The sequence below is a fragment of the Osmia lignaria genome, chromosome 3 (assembly GCF_051020975.1).
Source record: "Osmia lignaria lignaria isolate PbOS001 chromosome 3, iyOsmLign1, whole genome shotgun sequence".
Classification (NCBI taxonomy): Eukaryota; Metazoa; Arthropoda; class Insecta; order Hymenoptera; family Megachilidae; genus Osmia; species Osmia lignaria.
The window spans coordinates 10,475,046-10,487,001 of NC_135034.1; the positions used below are offsets into that span (position 1 = coordinate 10,475,046).

At 34.3% G+C, this 11,956-nt stretch overlaps 2 protein-coding genes across 4 annotated transcripts; one reads left to right on the forward strand and one right to left on the reverse strand.

Moving 5' to 3' along the window:
• The first annotated feature begins 684 nt into the window (after positions 1-684).
• Positions 685-3,205, forward strand: LOC117607999 (uncharacterized). Of its 3 annotated transcripts, none has more exons than XM_034332391.2 (6): positions 685-1,312; positions 1,470-1,750; positions 1,836-1,886; positions 1,959-2,093; positions 2,161-2,377; positions 2,460-3,205. In XM_034332391.2, exons 2-6 carry the CDS (start codon positions 1,623-1,625, stop codon positions 3,003-3,005), a joined length of 1,077 nt encoding a protein of 358 aa, XP_034188282.1. In that variant the 5' UTR covers positions 685-1,312; positions 1,470-1,622; the 3' UTR covers positions 3,006-3,205. The 3 variants fall into 3 exon arrangements, with proteins under 3 accessions (XP_034188282.1, XP_076549221.1, XP_076549219.1); XM_076693106.1 differs by having other exon boundaries at positions 685-1,081; positions 1,169-1,750; XM_076693104.1 differs by having other exon boundaries at positions 685-1,750.
• Positions 3,206-3,342: 137 nt separating this feature from the next.
• LOC117608000 (uncharacterized) lies at positions 3,343-4,410 on the reverse strand. Its single transcript, XM_034332392.2, has 3 exons — positions 4,166-4,410; positions 3,924-4,075; positions 3,343-3,856 (listed from the first exon to the last, which is right to left on the reverse strand). The coding sequence occupies exons 1-3, from the start codon at positions 4,355-4,357 to the stop codon at positions 3,586-3,588; spliced, it is 615 nt and encodes a 204-aa protein (XP_034188283.1). The 5' UTR covers positions 4,358-4,410; the 3' UTR covers positions 3,343-3,585.
• Positions 4,411-11,956: the final 7,546 nt, after the last annotated feature.

Here is an 11,956-nt window from a genome sequence, read left to right on the forward strand (position 1 = left end):
TCATTTCAATTGCAATCGAAATTATGATGTTAATTATATTTTCTATTTCAGCATTTTATTGTTGAATTATTTTTTAATTGTTACTGAAATTATGATGTTAATTATATTTTCTATTTCAGCATTTTATTGTTGAATTGTTATTTTGTTAATTGTTACAGCAATTATGATGTTAATTATATTTTCTATTTCAGCATTTTATTGTTGAATTGTTATTTTCTCAATTGTTTCTGATATTAAGATGTTAATTTTATTTTCTATTTCAAGATTGTATTGTTTAAATTTTTATTTTATGTTGTCTGTTTTGAATGGTTTCACGTTATTGTATATCTAATCCTAATAATTATGTTTTCCATTACAGCATTTTATTGTTAAATTATTATTATTTTCTCAATTGTTTCTGATATTAGGTTGTTAATTTTATTTTCTATTTCAAGATTGTATTGTTTAAATTTTTATTTTATGTTGTCTGTTTTGAATGGTTTCATGTTATTGTATATTTAATCCTAATAATTGTTTTCCGTTACAGCATTTTATTGTTAAATTATTATTATTTTCTCAATTGTTTCTGATATTAGGATGTTAATTTTATTTTCTATTTCAAGATTGTATTGCTTAAATTTTTATTTTATGTTATCTGTTTTGAATGGTTTCACGTTCTTATGATTTTAGGGTGGGTCACTAACGTAGCCACCTCCACGGGGTGTGACCTGGTAATTGATATCGTTTTCTAAAGATAACTTTTAGAAAGCGATATCAAGCTAAGAGCTACTATAAAAAGATTTATATATTTTTTAATTGGGAAACAATAGTTTAAATTCAGAAAAGTATTTTCGGGATTGCAATATTACCATATAGAACGTATAACTATAGTAATTTTATAGTTCCTGGAAAAGGAACTTGTATGATTTTTGACTAATTACAAATGACTAATTACCTCCTTCTTTTCGAAGTCGGTTAAAAATAAAATAAAAAGAAAATCACAAAATATGGAATTTAGAAAGAACGAAGTTGTTTGATACGCAATGGTAGAATGAAATCAACCCTGGCGAAGATATTTCAATCAGAGACGTACATTAGAAAGGTCGTAAATTTCTTTATCTATGACTGGTCAGGCGCCAGATCTCGCCCTTGTTCACAGAACACATAATTTCTGCTTTTCATTTGATAGAAATTCGCTACGTTGACTAACAAATATTTTTCTTCTAACAATTTTCGAGAGGAATTCATTATTGTTTGAAAGTAAAAATATGCATAAATGGAGGGTGGATGGGATGAGGTAGGGCAGGTCTCCAACCGCAGCAACTTGCTCGTGGTGAGACCTGGGTAATCGTTATTATTTGATGACTAATTAACAACTGTATCATTATTTCTATGGTACATTTATTAATTATGCAGCAAATAATACGAGTGAATTGACTGCGAAATTTATGCTTTTTTTTTCTATTTAATCTCTGTTATATATTTTTCAGGAACTATGCCTTTCAGATTCTGAAGTGTATCACATTGCAACTACAATAGCATGCGATAATTGAGGTGTGTTCGGCCTGTTTTACCGACACGAAATTCAAAGTTCGGCCTGCACGATTCATCTGTCTCATGGGAAACGTAACCTCTACTAATGAATGAATTATAATTTAATCATGAGTACGCCGGTATTGACAAAACAGCAGCAAAAACATTCTCTGTCAGCGAAAAAAGCGCCAAATAAAGGACTGCGAAATGTCTTAGCTCAACCACAAGATAGTTACTGGTACAGTACATATTATTTTTCACACGTTGTAGTGTTTATGTAGTTTAATCAATGGTTATATTTTCTAATACATTATATACTTTAGGCCGATCGTAAGTGCAGATAAATGTAAAGTCTTGGAAGATCTTCTAAAGAAGTAAGTTTTAGAGAAGGTATTGGATGGTAAACATTACTAATATGTAATACATTTTTTAATTGATTCTTATAGATTAATGCCGGTAATTAAACGCCCTTCTCATTCAATTCCATGGTCACAACTAAGGCACATGAAAAAAGAAGAACGTGCACAAGCTAAAAAGGAGGCAATTTCAAAAGTGGAAAATGTTCCAGACCCAAAGATAGGGTAACTATCTTGGTAACTGATACATGTTATTTTAATTTACAAGCATTCATATTATTTGTATTTTTAGAAATTCTGTTGTTTTGGGTATTAATGCAATTACAAGGGCTTTAGAGAAAAATGATATTTGTTGTGTCCTAATGGATGCAAGTATAGAACCACCACTTTTAATAAGGCATATTATTCAGATGGCACAAAATAATAAAGTACCACTCTTGCTATTACCCGAGTTGAAAACTATTACATTGAATACCATAGGATTTGCATCTGCTGCATGTGCACCAAAGGTATAATAATTTAGAGATTTAAGTAATGTCATGTTAATTTTAAATCTTTTGGTTTTAATCAATCTTTTGGTTTTAATTTCAGAATATTGTGAAAGAATCACAAGATCATTATTTTTATCCATTGCATCAGATGATACATGATATTTTTAAGGATGTACCTTTACCAAAAAAGACATTTAAATTATTTGAACAACTAAGCTGTTCTGAAGAGTCAGAGCTGTATGAAACAGACGACATGAGTACCGAACCTGAGTCACAGATTAAACCGTCAGAATCAAATAAATTTACATTATCTACCGATGTATATATGTATAGATCTTCCCGTAATGAAAGAGCGTTTGTTCCACCTGTTGCAATAGAAACTTCTACAAGTGAATCTGTTGCAAAAGCAATAGATTCAAATGATTTCATTGCAGTGAGTGGTAATGATGATGAGTATACACATGTTAAGAAACATTCAAGATATATAAATATCCGCAAAGACAAAAATTGGAAACAACGAAAACAGCAGACGAAAGTTAATAACGCCGAAAATGTTACATATTTACCATTGAAAGTGAAACGAATACAAGGTAATCCCAATCGTGTAAAGGCTACGAAAGTATCGAAACAAAAGAAAAAAAGTTAGTGATTATTGTTAGGTACTGTTTCGATCTGTTATAATATTGTAATTATTGTTGAAGTTATGTATTATAATGTTTAATTAATGATAAAACGAAATCTACTCGACACATCGATACTCGAGTCTGATATTCTTTTTTAAAAATAGTTGGGATACTGATAATTATTATTGCTTATTTCGTATAGTTAACGAATATGAGGAAAATTTTTTATTATACAGTTACAGTAAATACTAAATGTGTAATACAATATATAGAAATAATAAATATGTATTTTTTTACAAATATAAATACAATATATACAAAGATTGTACTTATGACATAATTTCATTTAGAGTACCTTGGACCTCTTACTTTTTAAAAACTGTTTTAAAATAAAAATTGTTATATACATTGCAAAAAGTTTGATTATTTAGTAGAAAAGTCAGTCTTTTTATATATTGGTACCTTGGACAAATCCATATGAGGACCATGTGTCATTTATTATTATATATCTGTATATTTAATCCATGGAAATCTTATAAAATATAAAAATTAAATATACAGTATTGATTTCATATATATGTATTTGATAACTAAATATTTATATCATACAGGCAAAGTAGAATTAACTGAAGATTTGAACATTCTTGTAAAGAACATTAGACCTTTAGTTCCACCAGGTATATGACTTACCAAGAATGACAACATGGCTATTAATTGTAAAACAGCACAAAGTACTGTTAATGGGGTAGACTGTAAATGTAGAGCAAAATAAAGTGTTCCTATCAGTGTCACTAAGTACGACATACTAAAACATCTTCTTTCAGCAGTGAATAACGATTTTAGGTAACTTAACGGACCCAGGAGGAAGCAAAAGCTGTAAAAACATGTTTAATATTTAATGTTTTATTTATAAAAATTATTTTTTATACACAAAAACTTACCTAGCCAAAAAGAAAGCACTTCCTAATGTATACAGGAGTGCAAACTTTCTTGCTTTAAGTAGTAAAACTGGAATATAAACTGCAGATAGACAGAAACAAAGTATACCCAAGGAAAAACATACAACAAATGCTATTAGCCTCTGAATTCTTGTCTGTTAAAAAAAGATAAAAATCATTTAAGTGTGTTATTTTAGAAGCTTTAGTTTCTTTAAAACATATCGGTTATGTTACAAACTACCTACCATAGTCGGACAACATTCTTTTTGTGCTCCTTGTACCCATCCTAAATCTTCTTTATCTTCATTTCCACTTCTTCCGAACCATTTTCCAATGTTCGCTTTTGGTATCGCTACCGAAGGTACAGTAATTTTAAACTGTTTCTCATTTTTACTACTAAGAAGATACTCATTCAATTCTTTGTTAAGATCAGCCATTTTGACACGTCGGCATATTTTAAGCTTACACGAATAATAGCAAACAAAAATCCATATAGACAATTATTCTTATTTAATTAAACTTTCTAAAGTCAGATGCGTCTGACGTTATATTCACACGCAAAACATCCTGCACAGAATGCAGTAACTACAGATATAAGAAGACGGACATGCCTTAGTTCTTGAAGGATCATAATTTTGGGGTCTCTAACACTCAAAGATGCAAAAAAGTCGGTATGCAGACAGCGCTGCCACCGGCCCAGCCACCCCAAGATAGAATCAGTTAACGTTTTCGTGGTTCAATGTTGTTTTAATTAATAACAAGACCGAAAAATTATTAGAATATTTATTTGACAAACTTATATTTTGAGAAGACCGCCTAAAATTAAGTATTTTTAAATGTCGACCACTACGCCATCTATACAAAAATGGTGGAAACTACTCAACAAATTACCGACTTATCGACTGAACTTCCGACAGTCGGTAAGTTAACGAATAGTTTGCGCCACTTTCATATAGATGGCGCAATGACCGATGGCTTGGGGTGTTAGGGACCCCGAAGCACGGGTGATGATGCTCTTTGCATATCGATATTATGGCATCCGGGGTGTCAGAGACCCCAAAGCATCGGCGAATCTCTGCATACCGATAAGATCTCGTCCTGCTTCTGTGTTTAGTTTCTCGTTGTTATTTTTTTTTTCTGTTTTGTCATCTTTTTCGAATGAAAGGAAGGGGTTGAGCGTACGTGAGGAATTAAAGGTGCCGATGTAATAGAATTCTTTGGTTGTGATGTAGAAGTGGCTGGCACCACTTTTGTCCGAGCGGCAATGTGTAGTAATTATTATATAAATATATTACATGTGACCCTACAGAAACCCATAAGTAAAACTAAATTATAATGTAAAATCTATTTAACAATACCCTGAAACCCTTAAAGTTGACATCAATAAAAATAATTTTTTATTCTCGTTGGCTTTGTATTATATTTAATGTGTTAGTGACTGATTTCTTCTATTATTGATTTTCCAAGTTTCCTAGTCTCTGATGGTTAAAGAATAAAGTGTAATGCAGTACCTATTTTCTAATATATATTATGTAAGCATTTCATCTGTAATTAATTAATTATTGGCATTTCAAGGAAAATCACGCGATCCAAACCGACGCGTGGTAAGAATCTTCTAATTTGTATATTTTATTGATTGAAAAATAAAGTATATTATACAATCTTCTACGTTTGTATTTTTTAACAATTTGCTTAAAAATAAGCCACCCACACGAAAATGTAAAGAAATAAACAACTTAAATAGATATAATAATAATTTTATTAATAAACAATTGTAAAATATAAAACTGAATGGTAAGTATAATCTTGCAATTACTATTTCGCCATTTGTTTGGTTTTTAGGTCTTATATTTCGCTAGATCCGGTCAAACCCATCACTATTCCGAACAAGTTAGTTTCACGATTTGTTCGTTTTTCGTTCTTATATTTCGCTACTTCCTTGGGGTCCCCAACACCCCAGAAACCGTAATGTCGGTATGTAGAATCATCCAAGGTTCGGGGTCTTTAGAACCCCTAGACAATATATTTTTGGTAAGCGGAATCATAGATGCTTCGTGGTTCTTAGAACCCCTAGACGATATATTTTTAGTATGCAGAATCATCGGAGCTTCGGGGTCCTTAGAACCCCGAGACAATTTAATTTAGGTATACAGAACCATACACAAAATAATTGTGGTAAGCAGAATCAAGGATGCTTCGGGGTACTCAGAACCCCAAGACGATATAATTTTAGTATGCAGTAACATCGATGATTTTGGTATACAGAATCATTGCAGCTTTGGGGTCCTTAGAACCCCGAGACAATATAATTTAGGTAGACAGAATTGTCGATGCTTGGGGTCTTTAGAACCCCGAGAGGATATAATTTTAGTAACCTACATGAGGCTAGCCGGAAGGAATAATAAAATATGATTATTTTTAATTGTTCTTAGTGTATTTCGTTCGTAAATCGTTTGTGATTAATTGTGAATCTATTTTTAACATTTGTGACAATATAATTCTTTTGTAATTAGTAATTTTATTTCAATCATGATGCGAGCCGAAACATTTTAGTGATTGTTTATACTAAACAGATTTCGTGACAACTGATAACTGTAATTGATTGGAAAACGTTTGTGATTTATAAATATATCATTTTCATTGTTTGTGAGTGAATAATTTCTTAATTATTTACAAGAATGTTTTATAGTAAATAATTGTAGTGCCCATACGCTGCAGATCCGGTTGTACCCATCACTACCTCGAACAAGAAAGGGTCATGGTTTGTTTGTTTTTGGTTCTTATATTTCGCTAGATCCGCTGAAACCCATCACTATCCCGAACAAGAGAGTTTCAGGATTTGTTCGTTTTTCGTTCTTATATTTCGCTAGATCCGCTCGAACCCATCACTATCCCGAACAAGAGAGTTTCAGGATTTGTTCGTTTTTCGTTCTTATATTTCGCTAGATCCGCTCGAACCCATCACTATCCCGAACAAGAGAGTTTCAGGATTTGTTCGTTTTTCGTTCTTATATTTCGCTAGATCCGCTCAAACCCATCACTATTCCGAACAAGTGAGTTTCCCGATTTGTTCGTTTTTCGTTCTTATATTTCGCTAGATCCGGTCAAACCCATCACTATTCCGAACAACTGAGTTTCACGATTTGTTCGTTTTTAGGTCTTATATTTCGCTACTTCCTTGGGGTCCCCGGCACCCCAGATACCGTTATGAGGGTATGCAGAATCATCGGATCTTCGGGGTCCTTAGAACCCCGAGACAATATAATTTAGGTATAGAGAATCGTTGGTGTTTCGGGGTCTTTAGAACCCCCACACAATATAATTTTGGTACGCAGAATCAAGGATGCTTCGGGGTTCTTAGAACCCCAAAAGGATATAATTTTAGTACGCTGTAACATCCGTGATTCGGGATCCTTAGAACCCCGACACGATACAATTTTACTATGCACAATCAAAGGAGCTTCGGGGTCCTTAGAACCCCGACACGATACAATTTTACTATGCACAATCAAAGGAGCTTCGGGGTCCTTAGAACCCCGAGACAATATAATTTAGGTAGACCGAATTGTCGATGCTTGGGGTCTTTAGAACCCCGAGAGGATATAATTTTAGTAACCTACATGAAGCTTGCCGGAAGGAATAATAAAATATGATTATTTTTAATTGTTCTTAGTGTGTTTCGTTCGTAAATCGTTTGTGATTAATTGTGAATCTTTTTTTAACATTTGTGACAATATAATTCTTTTGTAATTAGTAATTTTATTTCAATCATGATGCGAGCCGAAACATTTTAGTGATTGTTTATACTAAACAGATTTCGTGACAACTGATAACTGTAATTGATTGGAAAACGTTTGTGATTTATAAATATATCATTTTCATTGTTTGTGAGTGAATAATTTCTTAATTATTTACAAGAATGTTTTATAGTAAATAATTGTAGTGCCCATGCGCTACAGATCCGGTTGTACCCATCACTACCTCGAACAAGCGAGTTTCACGATTTGTTCGTTTTTAGGTCTTATATTTCGCTAGATCCTGGTGCTTCGGGGTCCCTGGCACCCCAAGATGATAGTGCGGTATACAGACAGTGCCACTGATGCTTCGGGGTCCCTAACACCCCAAGATGAGATCGTCTCGGTTTGCAGACAGATTCGCCGGTGCTTCGGGGTCCCTAATACCCCAAGATGATATATCATTATACAGACAGATTCACTGATGCCTTGGGGTCCCTAACACCCCACATTAATATCAGATCAGTATCCAAAGGATGTCATTGGCGCAGCAGAGTCCCGGATTTTTTACGATATAATAAAATTACTTTATAAAATAAGTTGAACTGTTTTGTTTTTATTATATTATTTTATCAGACACCTATGTTTTGTATTTCTGTTATTTTGTCGCTGCAGAATATAAATAAAAATTTGTTCTTATTTAGGTTGTAGATTATTTATTCATACGAATACTTTGATAAATACATGATCGTATATACAGGCAACTCATTTTGATGACGATAATAGTGTTTAATACATGGCATTTAGTAAAATTTAACTTGTTACATTAACATTTTTAATCATTATTGGGTTACACTAAGGCGCAAGTTAGATACTTGATACAGGCGCTTCAAATCCTCGTTACGGCACTGTATGTATACCCTTATTTTATTTTCTGCGTTCATTTAATTTGCTGTATTTTCCTTGTTAGCTTACTAAATAAACTCATCAGAAGGAAGAATGTGTTAATTTTATTACTCCTGTGTGGATCTTTTACATTCCTGATTCCTTTACATCTCTGCATCCCTTATATCTCTGCATTATCTACATCCCAGTACTCCTTACATCCTGCTTTCTTTATATCCATGCATCCTTTACATCTATGACACCCTCACATTCCTGCATTCTTTACACCCCTGGTTTCCTAACATCCCTGCATCTCTTACATAACTTCATCCCTTACATCCCTGGAATCGTTTTATCCCTACATTCTTTTCATCTCTTCATCCCTTATATCAGTGCATCCCTTACACCCCTGCATCCCTTATATCACTTACATCTCTGCATCCCTTACATCCCTGCATCCCTGTATCCCTTATTATAAATATAATAACATATTATAAAAACTGGTTGGAATAAAGGTAAGTAAAGGTAAGTAAAGGTAAGTGAATTTTTCATGAAAAATAGCGCCCTCTAACGGCGGAAAAAGGAACTAAAGTACGAATAAATTTAGCGCCATCTGGGGGCAAAAAAAGGAACTAAATCATGCTGCAGTTTTGTCCCTCTAGCGGCAAAAATGTGAACTAAAATTTCGACCTCGAGTCAGCGCCATCTGGTTTTGGAAAAAGGAATTAAATCAGGCTCAATTTTTGGCCCTCTAGCGGCAAAAATGTGAACTAAAATTTCGACCTCGAGTCAGCGCCATCTGGTTTTGGAAAAAGGAATTAAATCAGGCTCAATTTTTGGCCCTCTAGCGGCAAAAGTGTGAACTAAAATTTCGACCTCGAGTCAGCGCCATCTGGTTTTGGAAAAAGGAACTAAATCATGCTCAATTTTTGGCCCTCTAGCGGGAAAAATTTGAACTAAAATTTCGATGTCGAACCAGCGCCATCTGGTTTTGGGAAAAGGAACTAAATCATGCTCAATTTTTGGCCCTCTAGCGGCAAAAATGTGAACTAAAATTTCGACCTCGAATCAGCGCCATCTGGTTTTGGAAAAAGGAACTAAATCATGCTCAATTTTTGGCCCTCTAGCGGCAAAAATGTGAACTAAAATTTCGACCTCGAATCAGCGCCCTCTGGTGTCAAAAAAAGGAACTAAATTTGTAACTTTTCTTACTCAAAAAGAGCTTACGGATATGACGGATGTGAGAGATATAAGGGATAAGGGGTTTAAGGGTTGCGGGGATGTAAGGGTGCAAAGATGTAAGGAAAGCAGGGATGTAAAGGATGCAGTGATGTGGGGGTTGCAGGGATGAGAAGAATGTTAGGATGCAAAGAATGCAGGGATGTAAGGAATGTAAAGATGTAGGGGATGCAGCGATGTAAGGGATGAAGAGATGAAAAGAATGTAGGAATAAAACGATTGCAGGGATGTATGGGATGAAGTGATGTAAGGGATGAGGTGATGTAAGGGATGTAGAGATGTAGGGGATGCAGGTATGTAAGGGATGAAGGGATGAAAAGAATGTAGGGGTGAAAAGAATGTAGAGATGAAAAGAATGTAGGGATAAAACGATTCCAACGATGTAAGGGATGTAGAGATGTAGGGGATGCAGGGATGTAAGGGATGAAGAGATGTAAAGAATGTAGGGATGAAAAGAATGTAGGGATAAAACGATTGCAGGGATGTAAGGGATGAAGAGATGAAAAGAATGTAGTGATAAAACGATTTCAGGGATGTAACGGATGAAGTGATGTAAGGGATGTAGTGATAAAACGATTGCAGGGATGTAACAGATGAAGTGATGTAAGGGATGTAGAGATGTAGGGGATGTAAACGGATGCAGGGGTGTAAGGGTGGTAGAAATGTAAAGGATGTACTAATATAAAGACGGCAGGGATGTAAAGGATGCAGTGACCTAAGGAATGCTGGGATATAAATAATGCAGGGGTGTAAGGGTGATGGAAATGTTAAGGATGCACTGATATAAAAAAGGCAGGGATGTAAAGTATGCAATGCCGTAAGGAATGCTGGGAACACAGAAAATAAAATATGGGTATATAAGCAAGTAGATCTGCACTCCTCGGCGGTCGCTATAAGACTGATGGTGTTTCACATCGCTCTAGGTCGAACGGTTGATAATGGTGCCGCAACCAGCTACCTTTACCTGAATCAGTGGCTATGTATAGTTTTTTTTTGTAACATGGAGGAATCTTGCATAAGACCCCTCACCGTTGGGGGCGGGTGATAGGGGAGTGTCAGATTCTTATTGACCGATTCGCCTGCAGTTGGTAACTAGTGTCGGTGACTTAGCGACCTTCGGCGGGACCCGTTCGTATTATGGCAAATAGCTTCCATTGTGTTTTGAATAGTTGGCGCTACTGGTTTGAAAACTGATCGATAAATTGTCGAGTAATTTCCGCCGTTTTCAAATAGAATGCAAAATGGTCGAACTTGAGACTTCTTCCTGTGAGCGATTTAAATTTGCAGTTAATCATGCTCCGATTCAGGCCAAATTTTGTAAATAAGTTCCATTTTGCAAAAGGAAATATCTCTGAAAACCAGTAAGGAAGAGGAAAGAAATTACACACTGATTGTGGATTTTCAAACTTACATTTATTTAAACAAATCAACATTGACCTCATATTTATGGGTTGTATACTGCATTTGTTGCACAGGTAATGCATCACTCTATTACAGCAAGAACTACGTGTCCTGCAACGCGTGGCATCCTTTCTTTCGGATTTATTTGACAAAAAATCAAATACATCGGGGACGGGGGAGACTGAGTATCGACAGTACTCTAAATTGGGACTAGAGAAATTGTACTAGAAATAAAATCGGTGGTCGATCTCTTTTTCGCGTAATAATAATAAATAGCAATGGTAATGAACAAATATTCAATAATAATGCTCATAATACTCTCGAATGGTAATAATACTTCTCCGTAGGAATCGTAATAAAACATAGACAATAGTAATAGTAATAATAGATCAGCAATAATAAAAAGCACAACGTAACAATAATCAGGGACGTAATTATAACAAATTTCATCACATTCGAATACAGTACACACTATGAACCCTTATTTTGAACAGGTTCATTTTTCATTTCGCATATGGTTTCTTATTTTTTTGTTCTTTTATTTCATTTAATGATTTTAATCGCTATTATATGTACGTACTGATCACGGTCACTCGATCTCTCGATTATACGATACATGGAATGAGACTGCTAATTATTCAACACGAAGGCTCCTAAAAATCATTCTCGTACCGTGAAACGAATTGTTTTCTCGGGATTAAAGTACTTATTAATTACATCATCGGGTATGTGTAACCTGTATGTATCGTACAACATATGTATGTATATTTATATATG

Bases quoted from the DNA above. Each gene is read 5' to 3' on its own strand.
- LOC117607999 (XM_076693104.1), top strand. From the start codon at position 1,623: ATGAATTATAATTTAATCATGAGTACGCCGGTATTGACAAAACAGCAG. The intron at 1,751-1,835 runs GTACAGTACATA...TATATACTTTAG, and splicing joins CAACCACAAGATAGTTACTG to GCCGATCGTAAGTGCAGATA. The intron at 1,887-1,958 runs GTAAGTTTTAGA...TGATTCTTATAG, and splicing joins TTGGAAGATCTTCTAAAGAA to ATTAATGCCGGTAATTAAAC.
- LOC117608000 (XM_034332392.2), bottom strand. From the start codon at position 4,357: ATGGCTGATCTTAACAAAGAATTGAATGAGTATCTTCTTAGTAGTAAA. The intron at 4,076-4,165 runs GTAGGTAGTTTG...TTTTTTTAACAG, and splicing joins AAGAATGTTGTCCGACTATG to ACAAGAATTCAGAGGCTAAT. The intron at 3,857-3,923 runs GTAAGTTTTTGT...ATGTTTTTACAG, and splicing joins AGTGCTTTCTTTTTGGCTAG to CTTTTGCTTCCTCCTGGGTC.